Source organism: Perca flavescens, chromosome 2 (assembly GCF_004354835.1).
Source record: "Perca flavescens isolate YP-PL-M2 chromosome 2, PFLA_1.0, whole genome shotgun sequence".
Lineage (NCBI taxonomy): Eukaryota > Metazoa > Chordata > Actinopteri > Perciformes > Percidae > Perca > Perca flavescens.
The window spans coordinates 41,835,240-41,862,649 of NC_041332.1; the positions used below are offsets into that span (position 1 = coordinate 41,835,240).

At 41.8% G+C, this 27,410-nt stretch overlaps 1 protein-coding gene across 2 annotated transcripts; it reads right to left on the minus strand.

Moving 5' to 3' along the window:
- Nucleotides 1–91: 91 nt before the first annotated feature.
- si:ch211-89o9.6 (zinc finger protein 410) lies at nucleotides 92–25,744 on the minus strand. 2 transcript variants are annotated; one of them, XM_028590377.1, is made up of 9 exons: nucleotides 25,100–25,744; nucleotides 18,454–18,557; nucleotides 17,402–17,519; nucleotides 15,057–15,193; nucleotides 9,749–9,842; nucleotides 8,098–8,118; nucleotides 7,693–7,808; nucleotides 4,635–4,962; nucleotides 92–2,488 (listed from the first exon to the last, which is right to left on the minus strand). In XM_028590377.1, exons 1-9 carry the CDS (start codon nucleotides 25,362–25,364, stop codon nucleotides 1,794–1,796), a joined length of 1,878 nt encoding a protein of 625 aa, XP_028446178.1. In that variant the 5' UTR covers nucleotides 25,365–25,744; the 3' UTR covers nucleotides 92–1,793. The 2 variants fall into 2 exon arrangements, with proteins under 2 accessions (XP_028446178.1, XP_028446185.1); XM_028590384.1 differs by lacking the exon at nucleotides 8,098–8,118.
- Nucleotides 25,745–27,410: the final 1,666 nt, after the last annotated feature.

Consider the following 27,410-nt stretch of genomic DNA (forward strand, 5'->3'; position numbering starts at 1 on the left):
ATGTTTCTGACTGGCTAAAAAGGTCATATCTACATCTTAACATTAACAAACCAGTCTGTATGTTCTTCTCTAAGAAATCCACAAGTGCACAGCAGGCTGATGTCTTTATTGAAGGAGAAAAACATATGGTTGTGTCTGATTTTAAATACCTTGGTATCATTTTAGACTCTAATTACAGTTTTTAAAAGCATGTTAAAAAGGTGGCTAACACCATCAGATATAATCTGGCTAACTTTAGACACATAAGGCCATATCTAACCACAGAGGCAGCCAAACTTTTTATGCATGCCATGATCTTTTCCCACATATCATACTGTTTCACAAGCTGGTCCCAAGCAAACATGACAACTCTTAAACCAATAGAAACCCTTTATAAGCAAACTTTAAAAACGCTAGATCAAAAACCTATCAGCTGTCACCACTGCCATATCAGTACTAAATACAACCTATTTAATTTTGACAGTTTTTTAGATGCCTGCCTCATTTCCACCAGGGGAGACTGTGTTGTACAGTATAGACATAGTAAGTTTGGACAAACAGTCTTCTCAGTACGGGCCTCAAATTATTGGAACTGCCTTCCTATTGAACTCAGAGAAAGCACCAGCTATCTATCATTTAAAACCACACTCAAAAGATGGATTAAAAACAATCAAAACTGCAATCATCAATAGCTGGTTTACCTCATCCTAGATACTGCCCTTCTTTGTATTATACTTCTTTTTTGTTCCTCTCTCTTTTCTCTTCTTTCTTAATTTGCTTTCTATCTTTCTTGCATTCTTTTTTATTAATGTAATATGATGATGTGTTGACCTGCCAAGGGACTACAGATGAAAATTTTCTTTTTTGCTAACTCTGGCACATTTACATTTTGAGTGTAAACTAAAATTGTCAATTGATGTGCATTGTCCCTTTTAAGTAAAACAAAAACAATCAAATAAAAATCTCTGAGACAGAGAAAGTAAAGAGACGAAGCGACTGTGCTTAGTTGTTGCAGAAGACAGTCAGCTGTTACACAACTCCAGTGGTTGCGTTTTGTTTTCATCCTTATAAGTGTTTTAAAACGTTCTTGTGGCAGCGATAGAAGCAGGGATGTTTCCTCTTTACTGTACGGGACTCTCACACCGCCTCAAAACCCAACGATAAGTGTGATCGGTTACATGATTGGCCACCGCAGCGTCACGTCGGGTTGCACCAAAAGTTGAATCCGTCTCAACTTTTTTGTGAGCCCCCAGCGCCGCAGACCTAAACACATTACCCCCATTCAAAATGAATGGTAAGACCTGCGTTTTTGCCGCGCCGTCAGTGTGAGTGCACGCTCGGTCTGTTTTGAGGCTGTGTGAAATACATCACAGGAAACATCACTGCCTCTTTCGCTGCCACAAGAAAGTTTTACAACACTTATGAGGGTTAAAAAAACAACTAAACTAAACACAAGCACTGAACTGCCCAGGAGATGTGTTACAGCTGACTGCTTCCTGCAACAAGCTCCAGCAAAAAACACAGTTCCTCCGTCTCTCCGATCTTTTTCTCTGTAAAATGAAGCTGCCTTCAAGTGTGCCAGGAAATGTCGAGATCTATAAACAATCTGACGGAAAAACAAAAATGGTTAAATAAAAAGCCTATGTGTGCTACAATGGGGTGTTGAAGAACACAACGGGACATCACACAAATGCCATTTGAGCGACACTCCCACTGCTGCACAACCCTGCAGCGAATCAACGGATCTTTTCTTCTGGTTTGAACCTTACGCTGTCTATGCATCAACCCCTGGTGTAATTAAAACACAGCTGGCATTAGCAGCCCAGTCCTAGCCCCCCACTAGCCTGTGGTCCGCAGCCTGTGGCAGATTGCTGGTGCGTCCTCAGGTTGCAGATCCAGGCGAACCTCTTCCCACACTTTTCACAGCTGAAAGGTTTCTCCCCGGTGTGAACTCTCTGATGCTTCTTCAGGTTCCCGGCCTCTGAGAAGCGTTTACCGCAGGTGTCACAGTGGAAAGGTTTCTCCCCCGTGTGGACTCTTTCATGGGCCTCCAGATTAGACAGACCAGAGAAAGCTTTACCACAGGCTCGGCATACGTAGCTCTTCCTGCGGCGCTCGCAGGGCACCATGGTGGCAGCCTGGCTTTTATTGTGGCGAGCCAAGAGGTTGGCTCGATGCTGCGCAGCAATTGCTACCTCAATGCTGGCCAACGCTGCTGTGGATCCCCTGACAGATCTGGAGCTCATAGTCCTACTGTTTGAGCTGATACCAGAGGTAGTTGTTTTATCACCACTGTGAGTGTGACTGACAGCAGCTGTGGTGGAGGACAGTGCTGTCTGTGCAGAGGGAATGCTGTGTTGTTGCTGAGAGACCCTGTTGCTATCAGGATGCTGCTGCAGCAGCTGAGCCTGTGCACTTCTGATCATGACTGGTTTTCTGCTCCATGAAGGCTGGGAGGATGGAGCCTGCATCCTCAGAGGTATGGACACAGAAGGCTCTGCTGACAGGCCTGGGAGCAGAAATTACAAAGAAGTCAGCACATATGCATTACATGAATGACTTAAAAATGACAATATGTCAGTATCTCCTGCACTGAAGAGTGAAGTATGTCATTTTAATTGGAATGCTGTGACTATTGTTTTATTAGCCTTTAACAGATACAGTTCATAAGTTGCTTTCACAACAGTTATGTGTCTTACAAAGAATCAACACAGGAAGTGTTTATTAAAACATTTTGATGTCCATCACTGTTGCGTCTCACAGAACACACACGTTTCACGTTTGGCAAATTATCGGCCAATTAGTATTCTGCCTGTTGTTTCTAAAATAGCCGAAGAATTGGTGGCTAAACTACTGATTCAACATCTCAATAAAAGCAATAATTCACTCCACCCTATGCAATTTGGGTTCAGGGCCCATCACTCAACAGAAACAGCCAACGGTTTGTTTTTTGTAAAAGGTTAAAGGATACTTAGATAAGAGTTCTTATGTTGGTGCTGTCATCCTAGACCTAAAGCGAGCTTTTGATACTGTTAATCACAAAGTTCTTTTATCTAAATTAACATATTTTAATTTCTCTGAGTAAGCTCTCAACTGGATAAAATCATACCTGTCCAGTAGAAAGCAATGTGTTCGTATTAATGACTCAAAGTCCCCACTGTGTGAATGTCCAGTAGGGGTCCCCCAAGGCTCCATACTTGGTCCAATCCTGTTTACACTGTATATAAATGATCTGCCAGAGGCATGTAAAAATGTTGATGTCCAGATGTATGCAGATGATGCTGTAATCTTTACACATGCTAAGAACTACCAAGAGATAGCAGCCACACTTACATCTGCAATGGCTCACATTGATAACTGGCTCACTAAGTCATGTCTCATTCTAATGTGTTCCTTAGAGGACAGGAGCTTGATATTGTTAATGAATTCAAGTATCTAGGAGTCATATATGACTGCACCCTAACATTTCAAAGTCATGTAAAAAAGGTGGCAAATAAAGTTAAATTAAATTAGCAGAATTTTAAACAAGTTAGGCCATTTCTTGACACCAAAGCTGCCAAGATGTTCTTATATACTATGATTTTTTCACATATTGAGTATTGTTTTACTAACTGGTCATTAACTAGTACAACTACTCTTAACACATTGAATCTCTATTTAAGAAAGCCATAAAAACTTTTGATAAAAAGGCATTGTCATATCACCATTGTGATATCTTAAAGAGACATACATTTTTAAGCTTTGAAAATTTAAAACATTTAAAGTATGCTTGTTTGGTATAGAATGTGCTACATAATCTTGGCCATGTAGTTGCTGAACCTGTCTTCATTTCAGATCAACAAAGGTCAGTTTAAAGGATTGTCGTCAGATTTTGAGAGACTCTAGTCACGCTCATTCCACTCGTCATTTCCGGGTGAGTCCCGACTGCCCTGTCTCCGACTGAACATGTCAGGTCGGCCAAAATAAAGGCCGACAGCCCCCCAGACGGACGACGGCACGGAACACACTGAACAGACTCGAGTCGCTGACCTCGCCAGACTGTCCAATGGCCGATTATTACCTTTAGACGCACCACTTTTGGACAAAACGTATTGTCAATAATAGGAAGTAAACTCTGGAATAACTTGCCCCTCCCAATAAGAAAGGGTCCTACATTCAACACCTTAAAAACTCACTTAAAACAGTGGCTCCTAGAAAACCAGAGATGCACTCACTTTTAACTGTCACACATTTCATCACCCATACACTTTCACACTGAGTGCAGTATAGAGGTGGATGAATCATTTCTTTGTCATCATGTATTTTTGTTTTGTTTGTTTGTTTTGTCAATGTATATGTCACCATTATGTGTACCTTTTAATGTATAGTGAATGAGTGATGTATGACTGCTGGCTGTCTCTATGTTAGTCCTATGTTACCTGCCTAGGGACTGTAGATGAAAATTAGTTATTTTTACTAATTCTAATAAATATGCATGGTCCCTATCAAATAAACCAATAAAATCAAATGTATCATTCCACACAGACTTCATGGCTTTGTTGTTGTAACAGTTATCAGTGCCTGCCTGACACGATCATTTCTGCATAACCAAAAACAAGAAGCACAAAAACAGTGACACATTAAGCCTCTACCAAGGAAAGGAGACTATCTCTTACCTTGTGACACAGACGGCTGGATCTGAACAGAGGAGAAACTCTGCCCTTCAATAATAACATCATCCTGGTCATTCTCTGCTGGGTCATCAGTGGTAAAAGGACATGAAGGGCCACTACCGGCCGAGTCACTATCAGGGGCCCAGCGGGTGAAGAATGTCTCAAGTTCAAACAGAGAGTATTCAGAGCTGAGAGGATTGTTGTTGCTGGATCTCTGCTGCTGATGTGTTTTTGGGTTGGCGGGTTTGTTGGTGTCTGGGACCCTCAGCTGGACTGCCATCATACTGCTGGGCTCTTGCGATATCACAGGCGTCGGCTGAGGTGCTGCAGACTGGGGGAGGAGGAAGAGCGGGGAGCTTTAGCAGAAGAGTGGTGCAGGTGTTATTGACTTAAATCATATCAGGGTACAGGACTGGATGGACAATGGACATCTGAACAAACAGACATTTTAAGAAATGAGAAAATAGATAGCACCCTCTCTACCACTGTAGAGTGACACTACTCCATAAATTCATGCAACATTAACAGAAAAAGTGGAACAGACACATCTCAGTGCCTGAGTTGGAGCAAAAAAAGGTGCCAATAAATTCTTAATTCATCAGTTCCATGAGCTGATCATTGCATGTGTCTTTATATTGATAGCTATATCTTGCAGGGTTGACCCCGACTATTCAATCTAAGGAGCGATCGAATCGTTGCAGTGTCAGAAAATGTGGTTATGTAACATGGGATCATTCCATTCGGGCTATATGGGGGTGCTGAATGTCTGATTTAGCATAGAATTGCATGGTTTTTCCCAATAAATCATGATTTATAGGCTAGTTTTGCATAAATATCAGCCTATTTATAATACTGTTAATAACAATTACAAGTATGGTACTCATGTGGACAAAGATCAGAAGTGCCGGTACTCAGTACTGCTAAGTACTGGCCCATTTCAGGCACTGGTCCATCGTAAATATCTGCATGTAAAAATACCATGTAGCATAAATGCATTAACATGTTGTATTGTATGCATTTACAGTCTGAAAACTAACGTTAGCTGCCGGTCCCTTTCCAACTCCCCATGAATTGGAAAGCCTAGCTGGTGGTTAACATTACAACCCACTGAAGGTGCCATTGCAGACAGTCCAAAATGTACTGTAATTCTGTAAAAAAACAAAGATGAGCTCCAGTAATTTGGTGAAATCTAATACGGAGGCATAAGTAGAGACCGTTAAGGTAATCTGTACATATGGTTATTATGAATTAGAACAATGTACTGTATCAATGTAGATTTTATAAGAATATTGTGCCACAATTTCGTAATGTATGATTTATAATAAAAACACAAATTCCCATGTTGAGTTTTAATAAAGTTTTAATGAATTACATTGCAAACTGTGGACATTGAGCAGGATATTACAAAATTGTGACACAATACTGTAGAAAAAGCTAGTTACATTAACAGTATATGTTTATGCTACCTAACAGTCAAACTTTAAATTGACATTCCTCAAGAGAATTATTCTTGTAGATAAAACAAAGAAGTATGCATCAGAGGTCCTGTATTAAGACAAACTGAATGCATTTCCACTGGAAGAACATGATTACAATACGATAAAAAACAATATTACTGACTGAACATTTCTCCAAGCAGTGTTTAACCTTACCATTCTGTCTTGCACTTGTCATAATGTCTTATTAGATATTCCGCTGATTTTATTTTACTTTAGAATGTGAACACACAGATCCACATCGTACTTTACGAACTCCATTGTCAAGTTCACCAAAAAACAGCTGATTTTTGAGAAAAAATGCACTGCACTCCAACCAAAAATCCTCTGCTCGTGTTCCCTGATCACTTGTGCTCCGCTCACATGCTCTGATGAATGTGATATTTCATTTTTTAGACAGTACTTTTTTTAATGGCTAAAATCTGTTTTGCTGCTGACCCCATTCACAGCAGCTTTTGCTTCTCCAAACTGCCAAAAACTTCGCCCCACACGCGCACGCACACGCACACGCACACGCACACACACACACATTTTTTCATACTGGCTCTGCTATTTACTAAAAGGAATTCACTACTCTTACAACGTAGGTTAGTAAACAGTAGGAAGCAGCGAAATTGTCACGATGGTTTTATCTCTTTAGTCCCTCTTTCAAACTTGGTGCAGACTAATTTGATGATGAAGCACTGTTTGGGGGTAGACGGCCGAAATCTGTGGCCGGGATGACAGAAGTTACCGATGGAGCAGGCGCTTATCACAGGGATCGTGCCGGAAATTGGCGGAAAATAAGCGCATCTACACAAGCGTCTTGTTTCCATTACTGCCGATTGGAGCTGTCCCGAGAGTGAAGGCTGATTCAAAAGCAAGATGTTAAATGTCTTTTTTGGCCAGTGGCGAAGAGGTATAAGATGTCCCTGACTGCACGCCTACATTTGTGGGTGGTGTCTCTTTTGGTGTTTTTTCAGGTTGCTAGGGTCAGAGAACCTCTCGGGGCAGAGCGGGCACTGGTATGGCCTCTCCCCGGTGTGGATGTTCCTGTGGATCTTCAGGTTCCAGAACTGGGAGAATTTTTTACCACAGATGCTGCAGCCGTACGGCCTCTCTCCTGTGTGAGTCCTAAGGTGGGATTCTAAATTTGCTGCTGAGCTGAACCCTTTACTGCAGAACTTACAGATGCAAACCCTCTTCTTGGGGATTTTCTGCTGCATATCAGCGCTGCCATGACTGCCCTGGCCTGCACTTTGTCCTGGGTCCAGGAACTGCTGGGCTCCCTGTATCTGACCTAAAACCTGGCTGGGGCTAGACTCCTCTGACAGATCGATAACAGGAGGCTGCTGCTGCTGAAAGGACACAGAGGTGTGGAAGCCTCCAGAGCTTTCGGCAGCCAACCCCCTTCCTGCTAAATTCTCAACAGCCAATCCCCTCCCAGAGCTGCCTGGCTCTGCTCCAATGAGTGTGGTGGGCAGGTATGAGAGGGGGGTGCAGTGTGAGGACGGCCCTGGGAGGCTGTCGTCATGAAAATAACTACCCCCCCCGTTAGTCCACAGCAAAGAACACCCATGGCTGACCTCTGAGAAGCCCCGCCCAGACTCCTGCAGGTCAGACAGACGATTGGTGGAGGTTTCTGGGATTTCATCAAACGGCAGAACTGCTCTACAGTCGTCGGTGCTCGACTCCACCAACCCTGGGTACGAAGAGAAAGACACCGGTCAGACTCTGCATCTACTGGACAGGATTCAATGCAGCATTCATTGCAAAGGTACGGCCGTTCCTATCCCAAGAAGACGCATGCATTTATTTCATATAGATTTAATTACTGTAATGCTCTCTTTACCAGTTTTCCAAAAGAATCAATTGTCAAATTACATTTAAAGGTGCCCTGCCATACAAACCTGTTTTTACTTGCATTTTTTGAAATATGTTAGGTCCATATGTGTTTGTGTTATGTCGTGAATTTGAAAATGAACTGCTACCTCCTCTGTCAGCTCTAGCCTCTGAAAAGAAATAAGCAGAGAAATCGGGCCAATTACAAAAGCTGGTCAGTCTGACGTCATATTGCCTGAGCTCATTACTATTCATTAGCTCGCCCAGTTTGGCTGGGTAAAGGATTCTGACAGCCAGGCTCTCATTAGCTAGCTGTTAGCCAATCAGATTCAAACAGCTTAGCTTTGAATAATATTAATGAGAACTGGCAGAAATCGAGCTGAGTCTTCCTGTAGGCTTTCTATACCCCGCTAGAATGGCTTGAAACAAGGTAACCAAGGCATTTTTTCTACAAACAATGTTAAAGAGTCCATGGTAGAACTTCAGACATTACCACAAAGTCATGAAATATGTGTGGCAGGGCACCTTTAATCCCAAACTCTGCTGCCAGGCTTTTAACTCAAACAACAAAGAGAGAGCATATTACCCCAGTTTTTGCTAACCTGCACTGGCTCCCAGCGTCTTTTCGGATTGATTTTAAAGTTTACTTGTTTATAAGGCTCTTAGTGGTTTGGAACCGGCCTACATTACAACTTTGTTTGTCGTTTTATAATCCTTCAGCCTCTCGGAACATCTGTTTTTCTTCGGGTTTTTTTAATGCAAATTCACAACAACAAAAAATCAACAGCTTAAACTTTTTTAACTATGCACCAAAACTATGGAACTCCCTACCCAAGGCTATCATGGTAGGTGTCCATTGTCAGCGTGTTCCACGCATCCCGTTCATTTCCACGGGAGCAGCCGTGCAATGCATTTTGGTAGCGTCGCGGGGGCTTTGAAGAAAAGGGGCGTTGAGTCGCCCTCTCCTCATTTGCATAAAGTTAAATCAAGGTAACTTTATGCAAATGAGGAGCGGGCAGCTAGGCTCGATGCCCCTCAAAAGCTGGCGATTTTTTTTCAAACTGACCGCGCTGTCTATCTGAAAATGAAGACAGATTCAGAAACTGCATAGCCTATTTCATACTTAAAATGTTTTAAGAAACAGGATTCATTAAACTATTTTCGGAAAATAGATCGTATTCCAAACGAGCCGCCATTATGGTCTGTTTTGAAATCTGGGAACAGACGTGTTTGTCCAATGAGGTTCAGCTGTCAGGCTTGTATGAGGCTGTGGTCTATTTTCTTTGCCTGTGAGTGGTCAGTGAGGTGAAACAGGTAACTGCTGGTGGCAAGCCCACTAGTGTGCAATGCTGGGAAGCGGGTAGCTCCCTGTCGTGAAAACAACACCTACATGGACACGTACCATAAGAGCTGTGGCTCAAGTGTTAAAGCGGTCGTCTACCAATCGGAAGGTCGTGGTAGAATCACTGGCCCGTCTGCCCCTGGCAATAATTGCGCCCGATGCTGCGCCAGCAGTGTGTGAATGTTTAACTGATGAGAAGGTGGCACCTTGTATGGCAGCCTCAGCCACCAGTGTATTAATGTGTATGTGAATGGTATCTGTAGTGTGTAAAGCGCTTTGAGTATTCGTTAAGACTAGAAAACTGGCCATGCTGGGTAAGAGACATCTATACAGGCGTATGTATTTTATATTGTACGGAGGGTCAGCAGATCCCACAGTGTGATGTCAGAGAAGTGTGCTAATCACAACACCTCCTAGTGTGATCACTGCTTCAAATGAAAGGTGACGTGTCCCCTCACCCTCTTGTATGCTGAGGCCTGTATGGTTCTGAGTCCCCGTCACCGGCTCCACCTCCTCTACCTTCACCAGCACCACATCCGGCTCCTCCTCCTTCTGCACACGCACAATAAAGAGAAAATGTCCGATGTTACTGTTGCAGACACACAACATAAATGCACACCATACAGAATGTGCACAGCGTGAGTTGCATTGAAAATAAGCAACTTCATTCAAAACTTGATAAAGGGGCTGCAGAGTGAGGTAATCATTTTTAGTGAGTTTGTCACTAGCGAAATAACTGCAAGCATTCTGCTCAAACCCATCATGAGTGTTAAAATGTAGGGGCATTTGCTGTAATGACCTTTTTTTTAACAATATGTTTATTGACATTTTACACAACAAAACACATGAGTACTTCGACCACTCGAATCTACACTGAGGTACAGGTGATGGAAACAAAAATTCATACCGACAAACCGGAACAGCAAACAAGCGAAATGAAAGAAAGGGTAAAAAAAAAAAAAAACTCTCAAAGACATTTCATATGTATATTCCCAAAAATGATATGAGAAATTACAGCCTAACCAATTCAATTTAAGGTAATTTCATTGTTTACTAGTTTTTTCACAGCAGACATTTTGACTTGTTGAAAAGCACAGCCGAAATTGATAACCTTAACGATGGCTCAGTTCCATCAAGTGTCCCAGTAAGATATTTCTGTGAGTCAGCATGCATAATACCAGGGTCTCTTCTAAGTGGAATGCAGTCATCATTAATGGTTTTGAATACATCTGTGCTTTTCCTACTATGACATGTCAACATGTCTGCCGTGAAAAAGGTCTATTGGTGTACTTGTGATGTTTGGGGTATAGTCCTACAGTAAAATAAAAAAGAGCTGGGTTCATCAAAAAAAAAAACTTTGAGAGTAGAGCTGGACAATATATCGATATTATATCGATATCGTGATATGAAAGTAGATATGGTCTTAGATTTTGGATATTGTAATATGTTAAGTGTCTTTTCCTGGCTTTAAAGGCTGCATTACAGTAAAGTGATGTACTTTTCTGAACTTACCAGACTGTTGTAATTGTTCTATTATTTGCCTTAACCCACTTAGTTATTATATCCACATTACTGATGATTATTTATCAAAAATCTCATCGTGTAAATATTTTGTGAAAGCACCAATAGTCAGCGCTACAATATCGTTGCGGTATCGATATCGAGGTATTTCGTCAAAAATATAGTGATATTTGATTTTCTCCTTATCGCCCAGGCTTTTTGAGAGTAATGCCCATTTAGATAATTTAAGTCAAAGTCTAGTCTTCAGATAATCACAGAGTAACATTTAGTGTGTGTGATGACAAGTGGAAGGAATTTTCCATCACTGACTTGAACCTGCCTTAATGTATATTGGGAACACTAAAGGTTAATATCATGTCATTTATTTTTCTTCTTATATTGTCAAACAATGTGTTGCAACAAGTTTACTCTGTAGAAGTGCAATGACTTGAGAACAACATGTGACAATCAGTAACGTTTAAACAAAGTATTTTAGCCCTTAAACATTCACTTACCTACAATTTCTAAGTTATATATTTACAGTTTAAAATGCACACTGCTGTGCTTTAAGATGTAACCTACATATATTAGTCATTATTGTTATTTTTTTGGGGCATTGTAGGCCTTTATTTTCATAGGACAGCTGAAGACATGAAAGGGGAGAGAGAAGGGGGAATGACATGCAGCAAAGGGCCACAGGTCAGAGTCAAACCCGCAGCCACTGCATCAAGGAGTAAACCTCTACATATGGGTGCCTGCTCTACCAGGTGAGCTACCCAGGCGCCCATTATTGTCAAATATTAATCCTATCCTGTAACATATATACTGTATGTATACATATATATCTTTTTTTTTCCCCCCTTTCTTGCACTATTTCTATTGTTTAGAATTTACAGAAACACCCGATTTGTATGTAGACGGTGTTGTTGGTCATTAATGCTTTTTATATTCATTTATATTTTAACTTACCTGTGCATAATAGTTTTATGTTCATTGGCCTAAACGTAGTTGTGTGTATTTCTTCCTTAATTATATCTTCCTGAAATTGTTCTTGAACTGTGTGCAGCAATTTAAAACCGTTCTTTAATTAAGAAAAACGTCCTTGTGTCCACTCTCTGCTGAATTACTGATCAATATTTTTTTATTACAGCAATGCAAATCTGATAACATTCATTTGAGATTTCAAGTCATGACAACTTCATTCTTTTAAAAAAAAAAAAGGGCTGTACAATAATACTACGTGGTTCAAGAAGCATATTTTATTCAATGAATGAAATGTTGCTTACAAAATCTGAAATATTTCAACTATAAAACACAAGGAACATGTTACATTTAGAATACCAATGCTCTCAAACATTTACTGGGAGTCCATGCAGTATTTTACCTATAATTGTAACGTAAACCTCCGCCATTTTAAAATGTCAAAAATATGCGAAATATCCACTGGGTTTCCCCTATATTCAGTCTGCAGTGGCACACTGTGGTGAGTCCATGAATGAGACAACTGTCTGCATGACAGTCTAGTGCGTTATCTAAAAGGCTGAATCAGTTAACAAGGTGAAGTGAAGAGAACGTTGTCTGTAGCCTACCGGTTCCAAACAGGCTCCATAGTGGACGACATGCAAACGTGCTGACGGATTCCGTGTTTTTAGCCGAGCTAAACCACAGAATATTCAGTTTCAACAGTTTGGTGCTGCAGTTTCCCCTCATTGTTCTCTGTGAAGTTTGCTGAAGTGATGTAATGTAGTATTTTCTTCTCCTTTTAAAGATACTTTTTTTGGGGCATTTTAGAATTTATTTGATTGATTGAGCTTAGACATGAAAGGGAAGAGAGAGGGGAAATGACTGCAGGGCTGGTTGGAATTGGACATGCGGCCCCTGCAGTGAGGACTGAGCCTTTGAACATGAGGCGCACGCTCTACAAGATGAGGTACCCAGGCACCCCATAACGTAGCATTTTATGTGGAGTGAGCATTGCGCCAGACTGAACTCCAACACAGGTAGCCTACTTATCATTTTTTCCAACCACTTGACCAATGAAAACAACAAAATGTGTAACACGTTTATTGAACAAACCACATTTTAAAAATCTCCTTCATGTAATGGAAGGGGAACCAGTTGTTCCACCATGTTCAGTCAGTCCAGCCCTCAACTACTAGGGAGTGACCTTGTTCTTTTTTAAGTCCCACTACAGACATGTATGTAAAACTACTCTGTTATGATCAATATTTTGTTTAAAATAGTTTATCCACATAAAAAGTAAAATAAAAGTCTGAAGAGTGATGAAGCCCATCTACTCTTCTCCCCCCCGGAGAAATTCTGGATCTGGCTTCGCCCCGCCCACCATGCTCGCACTTCGTTGAGACTAGTCTGGTGACTACATTTTAGCTTTGATTGACCAGTAGAAGAGCAGCGCACATCTAGAGGACAAGAAACAGAGATTCAGCCTCACGCCGGGTTCAGAAAGGAGGCGACGGGATGGCTGTCTTGGCAAGCAGCTCAGCCAACTCGTGGTGCCCCACAACCTACGCCTGTGCACGGCCAGCTGCACTGCCAGCCCGTTTGCCGAGCTCTGCGGTGACGGCTATGCCATTTGTTAGACAATCAAGTCTTGATTCGTAAAGATCAAGAGTTTCCAAGTCACATTTCCAAAGTCTTCTTTAGAAAGATAGGCTACATGGTATCCAGTAGTTACACGTATAACCGTTAGTGTGGTACATTTCCCAAAAACTAAGTCATATGGTCAAATTTAAATAATATATTCAGAATGAGGAAATGCCAATCCTGCTTTTGATTTTGAGAACTGAAAGCCAAGGTAATTGATAATGTAAAGCACTTTGAATTGCCCTGTTGCTGAAATGTGCTGTAGAAATAAAGTTGCCTTGCCTTACAACCTCCAGCCTGTCAGTCAGTCACTAGAGAACACTGCTGTGCCCGTCTGTCTTGGAGGAAGTGGTAACCGCACCACGACCGCTATCGGATCGCCATTATATCATATCGCAGCGAATGCTGTCTGAGTTTTGAAAAGAGTAACCACACTTGCAACCGCTTTACCAGCATTGCTGTGACTTAAACAATCGAGGCTGAGTAGTTTTGCTCCGTCCGCACCTGTGTGTGTGTGTGTGTGTGTGTGTGTGTGTGTGTGTGTGTCAGAGCTGAGCCACGCTCTCCGTCAACACGCGCTCTCAGGTACAGCAATTTGGCAGCATTTGATTTACCGTGAATTGTCCTCGGTAGTACCAATGCCATTTGGTCAGGTACCCAAAAAAGTACCGAATTCGGTACCCAGCCCTAAACCTTGTGGATGATACTACACATTTCAGGTTTGGACGCTAGAAAAAAAAAAAGTTTCTCAACTTTTTAGTTGGAAAGCTTTACATGACCAGGACATTGTGTAGAGAGATATTTTAAAGAAGACTGACTAATTCATCATGTCCAAAAGCAGCATCACTTCAGAATTTTGGTTGAGAGATTAGAAATACATCTTATTCTCATTCCTCTTTGAAAATATTCATAAAAAAGGTCCTAAAAAAAGGTCCCAAATTGTTTTGATTCTGTTGGGCAGTCTTTTTTGACTGCCAACGTAGAGTCTTTGCTGGATTATTACATCCTACAGTAGACAGATTAGATCTGTTCCCAGGTCTCTTCAGGAAATTCAGGGTGGCTCTTTTGCTGGTGGGTTTTCAGGTTTCTTATCCAGGCAAATCCCCTGCCACACAACTTACAGGTGTAAGGCTTCTCTCCAGTGTGAACCCTCTGGTGTTTCCTCAGGTTCCCCGCCTCGGAGAACATCTTCCCACATGTGGTGCAGCTGAAAGGCTTCTCCCCCGTGTGGACGCGTTGGTGGATCTCCACCTTCTTGGGACGATTAAAAGCCTTGCCGCAGTAGCTGCAAACAAACAGTCTTTCCTTGGTGCCAGTCTGATGGCGCACTTTGCTGCCGTCACTGAAGGGCTGGGACACGGGGACGCCAGGGCCGCAACGGATCCAGCCGTTAATACCGGAAGAGGTCGACTGGAAATCAGTCGCTGCCATCGAGTACGAACAAGACGGCCTCCTTTCTTCCACTTCAGCCCCGGAGTGTTTGTCAAAAAACTCCTCGACCAACGCGTTAGCGCTTCTACTGTCGTCGCACAACACATCAAACTGCGAGTCATTGCTGCCGTCATCAATATACTGGGGTGGGTTTATTGTTTGCTGCAGTGAGTCTCTGCCCTCAACAGAGGCACTGACTTCACAATTAAGGAGAGGAGAGGAGCCACTGACCTCCACTCCTCTGCTGCTGCCGGCATGCCTTGTCCTGCTGCTCTGGGTCTGGGACCAGGTCTGACAGGAAGTGGACTTGTTGTCCTGCTGGTCAAGGCTGGGTCTCACAGGTGCACAAGGGACACACTCCAACACTCCTTTAGAGAGAAAAAGTTGAATAGTTAATACTTTAGTCTCTTACAGAGACAGATTATATTTCATAACACATAAAATATGCACGCCTCACATGATACTAGGTCGACAAATCGGTCATATGTTTTCATTGATTCATAGGGTTGGGTTTCATTTGTTTTTTTCCAATACCGGTGCTAAAACAATACTTTTTAAAAAATTGTGGTGCTGGTCCCTAAATGGTGCCAAATGGTACAAAATAACACTCAGTGACATTAAAAGGTGGCGCAAGGTAGGATTGTGAAGATCCAGGACTTAGCCAAAAAATTTGAACATCGACAACTTCTCAGTCCCTCCCCCCTTTCTGCCAAAGCCCAAATGGTCTCCTAAGCCCCTCCCCCCCACAAGGGAGAATGAATGCGTGTGCATGAGCAGTGATTGACACGCAGTTAGACACCCCCCTGGCCCCGATTGGTGAATCTGAACAGGGAGTCGTGGATTTTTGAAAATCGCACTAGGTGCCAGAGGAGCCGGAAATTACTTTTTTAAATGACATGCTTCATGTAGTTCTACTGGAACATAGGGTCAGTTTTAGCAAATATGACAGAAAGGTAGTTTTTTAAGTCTTATCTACTGCACCTTTAATTGTCAATGTCACAGTTAAGTTTTGGCTAAGTCCTGGATCTTCGTAATCCTACATACGCCACCTTTAACACCAAACTCTTTCAAACTCAACACCTGCAGTTAGCATCACAGTTCTTTACACAGCCGGAGTAGTACTCAACATTACGGATGTTACGAGAACCGATACTTCGGTACCAAGTCGATGCGAAAATTCTGAAAATGTGACCGTACTTATTTTTCTACATTATTGTAGGTACCGTGGATGCTAACATTGTGGACCTGACGGGGGCAGCACATACGCCTACATGTGTTCTAGTCTGCCTCTAAATGCTAAAGAAGAACGCCGACCAGCACAGAAAAACACATGAAATTGCGCGTCATCTCAGTGCATCGCAGCGCTGACCGTTTGACTGCAGTCAGCCTCTGGCTTTACCATGCATCTACTGTACAGCAATGGCTTTCACGACTTCACCTCGAGCTCCAAAAGACGCCAAAGACAAATGTGAATGGTTTTAAGAAATGGACACAACGCAGAGTGTTTTTTTCTCCTATCCTAGAATGTATCTGTGGTGTAACCAGACCTTACTCCATAGTATGGTTGCAAAGGGGCGGACATTTTCTGGTAAATTTCTGAAAACTTTCTATGGAAAGTTAAGCTGGGGAATTTTGGAAACATTCCAATTTGGAAACTTTCATGGGAATTAATGGGAAATTATGAGAATTAACTTGAAATGTTGGGTAATTCATACAAACTCCATCTTATACTAACATAAATATAAACATTTCAGCTTCAATCTGCTGTAGAATGTTTCTAGAAATGATCTGTGCAGTGGGTGTTGCCTCAATAGCCCTGCAGTAGGCTAAGTAGTAGCCCAAACCATTGACCTTTAGCTTAACATATGAAGGTAGCTAGCATGCTGCCTTTGATTTACTATGGTTATGGTTATGGTTATATGCATGCCAAGCTGACCATCAGCGCTATCTATTGTTTCCAGCCTATCAAGAACAAGTGGGCTATACAATTAACACACACAGGTTAATAGCAATGGGTTATGTATCCCCCCCAACCCCAAAAAAAAGAGAACAAAAAAAAACTCCTGTATTTTAAACTAAAATGTTGGCAAACTATGCTGTAGCCTATGCTGATTACTGCGTGAGTGCATGTCATTGATGAATATAGGGAGGACATTCAACTGAAGTTGCATTAAATCAGGTTGTTTTAACCAAGATTATGCTGCAAGATAGGTTTTTTCAACTACATTTAAGTTCCCTGTTAGAGACTATAACAAGCAATGTTAAAAATATCCAGTTTATTCCCATTAATTCCCGTTTATTCCCATGGAAAGTTTCCAACTTTGAAAATTCCTGAAATTTTGCAACCCTACTCCACAGCGCTGTGGAGATAGGGCTGGCAATGCAAGACTACTAGTAAACTGACCATGTGTAAAATCAGTGGAGTGCTCCTTTAAATGAGGAAAGAAGTAAGCAGGAATCTGACTGAGCATTCAATGCTGCAGACACTCAGTGAGTCAGTACTGAAAAAGTATTGAGTATTGTTATCCACAGTGTAGTTTTATATACACGTGAAACGGTATTTTATCTGTACTCACCATCATCTCTGATAAGCGGCACGTTTTCCTCTCTTTCTTCAACTCTTGACATGTTTGGCTCCACCCTCTCCTCCTTTACTAGCACCGGCTCTGGCTCCACCAGCTCCACGTCTGGAGACTGTACAATAAGGCAGGTTTGTCAGCAACGACAAGTTTCATATTCATTAGGGGAGTCACGATTTTGATTTTAAATCAAAAATTGATCAAAATGAGCTTTTCATTTCGACTATCGAAATCAGAAGCAGGATCGGCGATTCTCCGAATATTTTTTTGTCTCTCCACCCCTTCCTACTTGTGCCTGTTCAAAGAAAAAAAAAACAGACACAGCATAGCTTACCGGCTGGTAGCATGCAGCTAAAGACACAGGGTAACGTTAGCTTACCGGTAGCCTGCAGCTTGACTATTCTAGACACCATGGCCACTGCCAGAGTCAGAAATAATGGAGAAAAAAAACAGGAAATATTCCTGCTTCCCTGAAGTCACCGGTGTGGCACATTTTGCCTTCCCCGTGAGTAAGTTATGTAAACAAACTGACTTCATGGTGACTTCAGGTACATAACTTTAATTGTTGGGTCTCTGTGAATTATAGAGTGTGGTGTAGACCTACTATACAGTAGGTGTCCTAAGATAACTTCTGTTATGATTTGACACTATAAACAAATTAAAAAAATATTAAATTGTTCCACAAAAACAACTCAAACCATATAGTCTTATTCTCTTATTGTTGGAAGAAAAAAAAAAATTTGAATTTGAAAATTGAACTCAATCGTGACCTTACAATCGAAAGTAAAATTGAATCGTGGATTTGGAGGATAGTGACACCCCTAAAAATTCATGCAGCTAAAGTACATGTACTCACCCAGAACAGCCACCCAGTACCAACACAACCCTCTGCTTTTTAAAGACAACTTCTAGATAAAGTTCATTTATAGCATTGCTCAGCAGCCAACCGGTCCATCCCTGTGTGTTTGTTCCCAGAGCTCGGATTTATTAACATCCATTCATGTCTACAAAAATCATAGTCCCCTTGACTCCCTTTTTGGAGTGCTTACCTTACTCTGGACACTGTCAAAATGAATCGGCTCGCTGCTTGTATCCTCTGCAGCAGCTCTACCAGACCACAGAACCAAATCCATCCGTCGCTCAAACACACCACCTACACAAAAACGAGGAAAGAAGTCTATTTAGAAACACTGACAGTAGACATTTCATTTCAGTGTCACTACAGTTGAAGCAAAGATGTGAAAATCATAGCATCTTAACAGTTATCTTAATAAGCCCAAGCATATTGTTGCTAAGGAATGTTATCAATGTTTTACATTAATCAACGGTTTGCCAAACTGGTCAAGTTAAATGCCGAGAGTCTGTATCTGTCAGATTTTTTTCAAAGCCTTGGTTTGTTTATTTTTTTGAAGGAAACAATTCAAGGATATAATGCTAAAGTTAACATACAATCCACAATTCCCCCTACTCTAGAATTCACAAATCTAGAATGCAATGCAAATTTTCATCGTTCAAAATCTTTCGATCCGGTGCCAATTTCGATACCTCAGTTTCGATGCCAGTTCCTTAGCGATACTTTTTTTCGATACCATATGCTTTAAAATTCATTTCAACATAAAAAAAATACATTAAACACAACATTTTTATTTTCCACAGTCAGATACTCAGGATTGGTATCAATCCGAACTTAAATTAACAAAAAAAAGAGAAACCTTTTTGCCACAACATGAACATATTATCAATAATAAATAAACAAACAAACATTGTGTACAGGCTAATATTGAACTAACTAATATGCAAAGGAATATAAACAACAAAGACTTCTTAGTGCAAACTGCATAATGACACAAACCTTTAACAATAAACTTGGTGACTGCCCTGTTGTCGACATAGTTAGTCAGTTCAAGTTTACCGTCATATGCATATGTAGTACGAAGTACCACAGCAGTGAAATACAATGTGCCTTGGCATTCTCTCAGCAACAGTCAATAACAATTATAAAAACATAAATAGAATTTAATAACTTCTAGAAATATCCAAGCACAATAGACATAGTGACAGACCACAGCCCTCCTTCCTGTTGTGCCATCGTTCCATAACCTTATCACCTGGAGGTAAAAACTATCCCTAAAAACGTGTTGTGCACGTTGGGATGCTCTGCAAACGTCACCCTGATGGAAGGAGGGAGAAGAGATTATGTGCAGGATGACTAGAATCCTAAAGAATACCTCGTGACTTCTTAGTGCTGCGTTTCCAGTAAATGTGTTGGAGCGGTTCAAGTGGAACCCCAATGGTTTTAGATGCAGTTTTGACTACTTTTGTCAGAATATTAAGGTCATGTGAAGTAGCCCTGCCAAACCACACTACAACATTGCCTGTCAATATACTCTCAATTGTATAGCGGTAGTTATACAATTGTTGAAGTTCTGTTGAATGTTAAGGGACATAGCATATTTTTTGAGACACCTCAGGAAATAAAGCGTCTGATGTGCCTTCTTAATGGCACAGCTGATCTGGAAGGACCATGTGAGGGTGTCTGAAATGTGGATGCCTAAGAACTTAAAAAAGGTGTTGACAATTTTAACTGGAGAGTTGTTAATAAAGACAAGTCTATGTGTGGGTTTGTTCTTTCTAAAAATCTATGATGACCTCCTTAGTTTTCCCCACGTTGAGAGACAAATTATTTCTGTGGCACCACATGACCAAGTTACTCACCTCATCTCTGTAGGCAGTTTCATTATTGCTGTCAATGAGTCCTATCCCAATAGTATTGTCTGCAAATTTCACAATACTATTAGTGGGGTGTTTAGCAATACAATCATAGGTATACAGACTGTATAAAAGAGGACTGAGACAGCAGCCTTGAGGTGCTCCAGTGTTTAACACTATAGAGGCTGAGTATGTAGTGCCAACTCTAACTGTCTGGGGGTGGCCTGTTAGAAAGTCCTGTATCCACCTGCCGATGGAATTGCAGAGGCCCAGGTCTAACAGCTTCGGTATTAAAATAGAAGGTCTAATAGTATTAAAGGCACTGCTATAATCAACAAATAGCATCCTGACATACTTATCCCTGCCTTCTAGATTTTGGAGCACAGTATGTAAAGCCAGGGATACAGCATCATCCACAGCTCTATTTGATTTCTGTATGCAAATTGTAATGGATCAGTTGAGGCAGGTATGCTGTTGTTGATATATGCCTTCACAAGCTGTTCAAAACACTTTATAATCACAGAAGTCAACGCTACAGGTCTAAAAATCATTCATACAGGTGGCAGTCATTTTCTTAGGCACAGGAATTATGATTGACATTGGACTAATGGAGAACTAACTTAAGTGCAAAGGAATGGAATTGAATTGCCTTGTTGCTGAAAGGCGCTGTAGAAATGAAGTTGCCTTGCCTTACAACCTCAGCCTGTCAGTCAGTCACCAGGGCACAGAAACCACTGTTGTGGCCGCTTGTCTCAGAGGAAGTGTCAACAGCAGCGCGACCGCTTGCGCCTCTCCATTAAAATCATATCGCAGACACTGTCTGCGTGAAGTTTTCAGAAACCGTAACCACACTTGAAACCACTTTATCGGCATCGCCGTGACTCACTGTAACTTCAACAAAACTGCAGAGCAGACGTAGTTTACTCCGTCCGCACCTGCACATGTCGGAGCTCCGCTCTCTGTCAATATGCAGAGAGGACAGATAAGCTTGCGCTTACGCACGCTCTCAGGTACCAAAATTTGGTACCATTTGATTTAAAGTGAATCGGTCCTCTGTAGTACCGACGTAATTCAGTCATTACCCAAAAAAGTACAGAGTTTGGTACCCAACCCTATGGGCCAGTACAAAAGTAAGTCGGCCATCTTTCCCCCAAAAAAAAGATTTAATAAAAAATGATAAGTAGCAAAAAGGACAAATGAGAAAAAAAACAGCAACATACTGCATTACAATGGCATTAACAGCCAAACACTGTCTATACAACACGCTCAATTGACAAAGATCAGTCTATAAAGGCTGTAAACAACAGAATAGACAAAAACATGTCTATTATAACCTATTCACGCTAAAATATATTTGCACTGGTAGAACCAGCAGCATCGGCTCTACAGCGCACAGCATTATTAATAATTAATAGAGATGCACCGATAGACCGGAATTGGCCGGTTTTCACGTGCTCGGCCATGACCAGCAGGTCAGTCTGACATTTCATGCCAGTCAACGCTACAATTAACTGACAACATAAGTTATACGAGTTACAGTTCTCAAGGACGCACGCACACGCAGATGTGACAGCACAGTCTCTTTTTCCTTTCTCTCAACTGTTCCGCCGTGTGTCGCGAATCCACGCTATTCTCGCACATGTAGGGAACCTGGTGAATTAACCTGCAACATGTCAGCGGTTTGGAAATTCTTCAGGGCGTGTGCAGAAGATAACAAGTTTGCAATATGAAACATCTGCAGGGAAAAAAGTAGGGCGTGGAGGGACGACACCAAAAAACAAAATCAGTTCTATTTCATAGTGATCCATTATCTGTTCAAAATGTTTCTATGTTCTGTGCAAAATGTTCTATTAAATCAAAGATAGAAAATAAATATTTGCATGTGCTGTAAAGTTGTTAAAACATTTTTTTATCGGAATCGGCTAAAATCAATTATCAGCAGGTCAAACTCAATGAAAATCGGGAATCGGAATCAGCCTAGAAAATTGTAATCGGTGCATCTCTAATAATTAACCATTTCATTGCACAAATAAACAAACGGCAGAGAAGTGGTGTTGTTTTCTTCGAACCCACTCAAACAAAGTCCTCTCGGGCTGATGGGCTGTCAGATCCGCTGGGGGAAAAGTCTGCACATGCTGCAGAAAAGCACGTCCTTAGTTACAGTGTATTCCAAAAAAACTGTCTATACCACTTTAAAAGAGAAGCCACTGTTGTCGTGGTAACTTTGAACACTACACTGTCTGAAAGGCAGCCCAATGTTGTAACACATTGCAACCAACTACGTTCCGCAGGCTTCCTACAACTTGTTTCAACAGTTCAATTTTAATCAGAAGACACATTAAAACACACACACAGAACTAGTTCTGCTACTATTTGGGTTTGTTTTTTTTACATTCATTTGAATATCTAAAAAGCGTATTTTGATCAAACTTGGCTGGACGGGCTAGTGAGTAAAATTTGCGAGCCAGTGCCGCCCTGGCCAATTATTGACTACATGCCTGCTTTCAAAGTAAAGTAAGTAAATAAGTAAAATTTATTTGTACATTTAACAGATAAAAATCACAAAGTGCTTCACAACAAATGGGTGGATACACAACATTTATACATTGCAGTACATAATCGGAAAATAAACAGAAATACACTTAAGACACAATAAAACCGACCTAATCACCCTATGGTCTATTGAAAGGCCTCTTTAAAAAGAAGAGTTTTCAACTGCGTTTTAAAATTTGTCACTGAGTCCAAGCAGCGTACGGGAGGAGGCAAAGAGTTCCACAGCCTTGGTGCCACAGCTTGAAACGAACGGTGCCCTCTAGTTTTAAAATGTGTACGGGGGGCAACTAAAAATCTCTGACTTGTTGATCTCAGACTACGTATCAGGTCAGAGATATATGGGGGCGCCTGACCTTGTAGGGCTCTAAAAGTTAGAACCAAAATCTTGAAGTGTATTCTAATTTCACTGGTAACCAATGAAGTGAAGCTAAAACCGGAGTGATGTGTGCCCGCTTGCTAGTGTGGGTTAAAAGCCTAGCAGCAGAATTAGATGCAGAAAACTGTAGTAGATGCAGAACACTGGCCCACATTTTGTAATAACACTGGCCCATATTTTGTAATACCGATTGAGCTTACGTTAGAGACTATATTCGACTTTTCCCGTGCAAGTCAGGATGATATAGCCGGTGGCAGATGTGATGGCTTGACACATCTTTCCAATAAATACTCAGATGTTTGCGTGAATTAGGCTGGAAAAATCACGTCTTCTCAAAGATATATATTCACGTTTGAGACCGTCACGATGTTTATTATAAATATAATAACTTCCAGGTAGAAAACTCCTGCGTCCCGTACGTATGATAGGCTCGTTCGAGATGAGCTGTGCCTCACCTGTAAAGCGGACGTGAGCAGGCGGCAGCAACAGTGGGCGGTGACAAAAAAGCCGCAGCCACACTATGTATGTTTTGTGCATAAGCCTAAAAAAAAAAAAAAAAAAAAAAAAAAAAAAAAAAAAGTCAGACTAAGAGCAATTTAAATCCCTCCAGTTCAAAATCAATAAAAAGTCACCATGTTGTGTCGATTCTGAACCAATCAGCTGTCAGATCAGCTGAGAGCCAGGCGTTTCCCCGTCATGCCCTGGGTCCGCCTGGGTCTTGCAGTCGGTGGAAAGCAAACGGGGCGTCTTGCGTCTCAAAACTGCGGCCGCCTTAGGTTTTATTTATTTATTTTGATTAGGACAATGCACATTAATCAATATTTCTGTAAATGCGCCAGTGTTAGCCATCTCGTGAGGTTATCGTTGCCCATGTGTGCATGACGTCTGAGCAAGTGGGCGATGACCAGTGATCAGATTCCGCAAAGGCCTGGCTCATCGCCAACGCGCCTATTGTAACGACGCGGAGCAAACAGGGTCGATCGACTGGATACAGGACTCTTGTTCATCTAAAATGCATGTTTGATGCTGTCCTTTGTCAAGACATTCACTAACATTAGGTTGGAGGTCTAATTTACCTGTTGGGCCACAGACTACAGATAATGACACCACCCAAACTAGCAGTCAGTCAGACCGGCGGTGTGACAAGATGACAAGAGAAATAGACAAGTTTGCAGAGATACTGTATCTCTGCAATTCAAATCAACTGCCTTTCTTCTAACAGGAAGTAGCGTTCAAAATTAACTTTTTCGTGCACCAGCCAAATGGCTAGTGAATGTTTAAAATTTGACCAGCCACTCAACAGATCCCCATTGTTGGGTTAGGGCTGGTGAGTGAGGCACATCTCCCCAAAGTGCTTTTTGTGTAAGCGCAACATCACAGTGATTCCGTCTGTAGACCCAAGATGCAAAGCACGGGATTAGAATAGGTTTAGAAGTTATTTGGGAAATTACTTTGTTCCCAAATGTTTGCATCTTCTCACATTCCTAAATAAATTAGTATCTGGTTCATTTATAGCTTTGGCATTAATTGGCTATTAAAGCGGATTCTGATTCTATAAAAAACATGAACAATGATTCAAACAATAAACATTAACTTCCTCATATAGTAGAATATGAAGTTATTTGGTAGAACATTGAACAATTTGTTAACCCATTGGGATCTCTGCTGGTCACTTCAAACATTATTTGGAAAGGATCTACAGTAGGTCTACATAACTACTTCCCCTAACGTTACGTAACTAAATATATCACACACACACTTCTTGTATAGCTAAAATACATTTCATTTCTAAACGTAAAAACATGAAACACATTTATATATTTAGCATATGTATATACACTGCGCGTGCATTATCTTGTACTTTTATAGAACGGCCATTCTCTCCTTCTGGGTTTAATATGTGTACTTTTACCTGTCCGTGTTTGGTTTAAAACGAAAAAAAAGAACTGCCAAAACGTACACGGAATAAAATAGCCTTAAAACTGTGTTATGGTTTTATACTTCAGTGATCCACTCGTGCATTTTTATTATTATTATTATTATTATTATTGTCATACCGGTGGTGTTTATCTGCACCCTGGATCGGCTGCTGTTCATGGCGCTCTCCCGGAGCCTCCTCTCGGCGTTTCCCCGGGCCATCTTCAGCTCCAGCAAATGCAGCTTCCTCTTTAGGGCTTTGTTCTCTCTCTGGCACTGGGACATCTGTAAACTCACCACGGCATAGTCGTCGTCTACCAGCTTACAGATCTCCGCCACTGCTGCATTAGCCAGGACCTCCATGATGGAGGCCAGCTGAGTCTGGAAGGCCAGACGTCTCGACATTCTCCCTACAGTCGGTGGCTCGCTGGCTGCTCCGTCGTCTTAAAAAAAATGACCTAATGTAGGATTAGGAAGTTTTGGTCAAAACATAACAGCTATAGTGGAAATTCTACGTTTATAAATGTTGGGCAGGTGAAAGAAGACTAACGCATAGCTAGCTAAAGTAGCTTCTCAGCAACCTAACCACCTAATGACCTAAGATCCGACCGCAAACATTTGGCGTCATTTCCGGTTATGTGTCGAACAGATGATTTTAGCTAACAAAATAAAAAACATGATTTCAACCGAGGCCAAACCGTTGATATGTAGCTCCCAAACCTCTTTATATACAGTCTGTATGGGCCAAGTGCAGCAACAATCAGCTTCATAATTCATTACATATGAAGACGTGACTCACAAAAGTACTACACTACCCACAATCCTAAGCGTAACAGTGACGTCTTATTGGTGGAGGGAGCTCGATGTCACCATGGAAACGTTTACAGCACCGGCGGTGCCAAGACCCGCCCTTCAATAGCGTTTATTGGCCAGGCGTCCATGAGACCGCAAGGTAACGTAACCCCATTTGTTCAGGTCCTTTCCCCTGACCAATCGGCTATCCTAACCTTAACCACTCGAGGTCAAATGCCTAACCCCAACCAATCCAGCTGCTTCGTAGGGCGGGTCATGGCGTGGCCATAGTGGCCAACGGCGAACGGTTAACTGTTAGCAGTAGGGGTGGGTCAGAGCCATGTCTGTCTCTATCACTCTGGGGTGGGTGATACTGGGAATTTTGGAATCGATCCGATACCAAGTAAATACAGGGTTATCGCCGATACTGATACCGATACTTTTTACTTGTAACGTCACGATCATTGAATAATTGTGTGATTTTGCCTTTAGTTAGTTGATTATGATTATGATAAAACACAGGACAAAGATCCTTTCTTCTTTGGAGTTCTCCCCCATCCTCCTCCTTCCTCAACTTTTTTTGCAGCTCAGAGTTCTCTCTTGGGTGAACTACTTTAATGTGTTTATGCAAATTGGTAGTGTTACCACAGTGGCAAATTACTTTTTTGCACACATCACGTGTGGCAGTGTCCGTGTCAGCTGGAGTGAATAAACTCCACACAGCGCTTCTCTTTCTTTCCGCCATCATCACGGGCTTGTCTCACTGTTCTGACTCTCCGCTCTCTGCCTCGGCAGAGCATGGAGGGGGAGGGGCAGAGAGAAGGAGAGAGAGAGAGAGAGAGAGAGAGAGAGAGAGAGGTGCGCTGTTTGCACACTGCGCACAGACTTGGAGAGACGCTGTGCTCACATGAACTCGGAGAGAAACTGCAACAAAAGTATCAATCTCATCACGACAGTATCAATCCGATACCAATACTCATCTTGGTATCGATATTTAGATCGATAAGCCCAGCCCTAGTTAGCATAGACGGTTTAGAAGCTTAGAGGATATTTGCTGTTAGTGCTACCATTTATTTATGTAGCTACACTAGGGTGACCAAACGTGCCGGTTTGACCGGGATAGTCCCAATTTTTAATAGGTTGTCCCGAGTCCCGACAAAAGCCTGTCGGGACACTAAAATGTCCCGGTTTACACCAGGAGCGGCGTCAGCCGATTTTGCCGGGTCTTCAGTCCCGAATGTTTTGAGTGTAGCCCCGAATGTAAATTTGTCCATTTATTTTTCCGAGGCAAATAGATGGGGGTGAAGTTTTTGGAGCAATCGTAGCCAAATCAGTCTAATACAGTGATGCCATCAACACAAAGTTTAGGAGCGCAATACTACTGATTTAGTTTGAAGTTCCCGTGACGTGACGTTTCCAGTCTACGGTTCAGACTCAAACACACGGAGCTCTGAAGCAGACCTGTGGGTCTCTTAGTGTCCACTCTCTCTGTAAAATGTAGATGTGTTGCGTTTGTGCTCCGTGTATTCTTTAGTTTCGGGTTTCCATCTCCGACATAGAGCAGCGTGCAGCCACTTCCATAGCTAAACAATTTGTCTCATTCAGAGACCAGAGACCCAAACGGGGCTCTGTGTCTGTCAGAAGGTCTGAGATCTACCG

Coding starts and splice junctions, on each gene's coding strand:
- si:ch211-89o9.6 (XM_028590377.1), bottom strand. CDS start 25,364: ATGTCGAGACGTCTGGCCTTCCAGACTCAGCTGGCCTCCATCATGGAG. Junction 18,558..25,099: donor GGTGCAGATAAACACCACCG/GTATGACAATAA, acceptor GTTTTTGTGTAG/GTGGTGTGTTTGAGCGACGG. Junction 7,809..8,097: donor GGCTAGAGCTGACAGAGGAG/GTAGCAGTTCAT, acceptor CTTCGTACCCAG/GGTTGGTGGAGTCGAGCACC.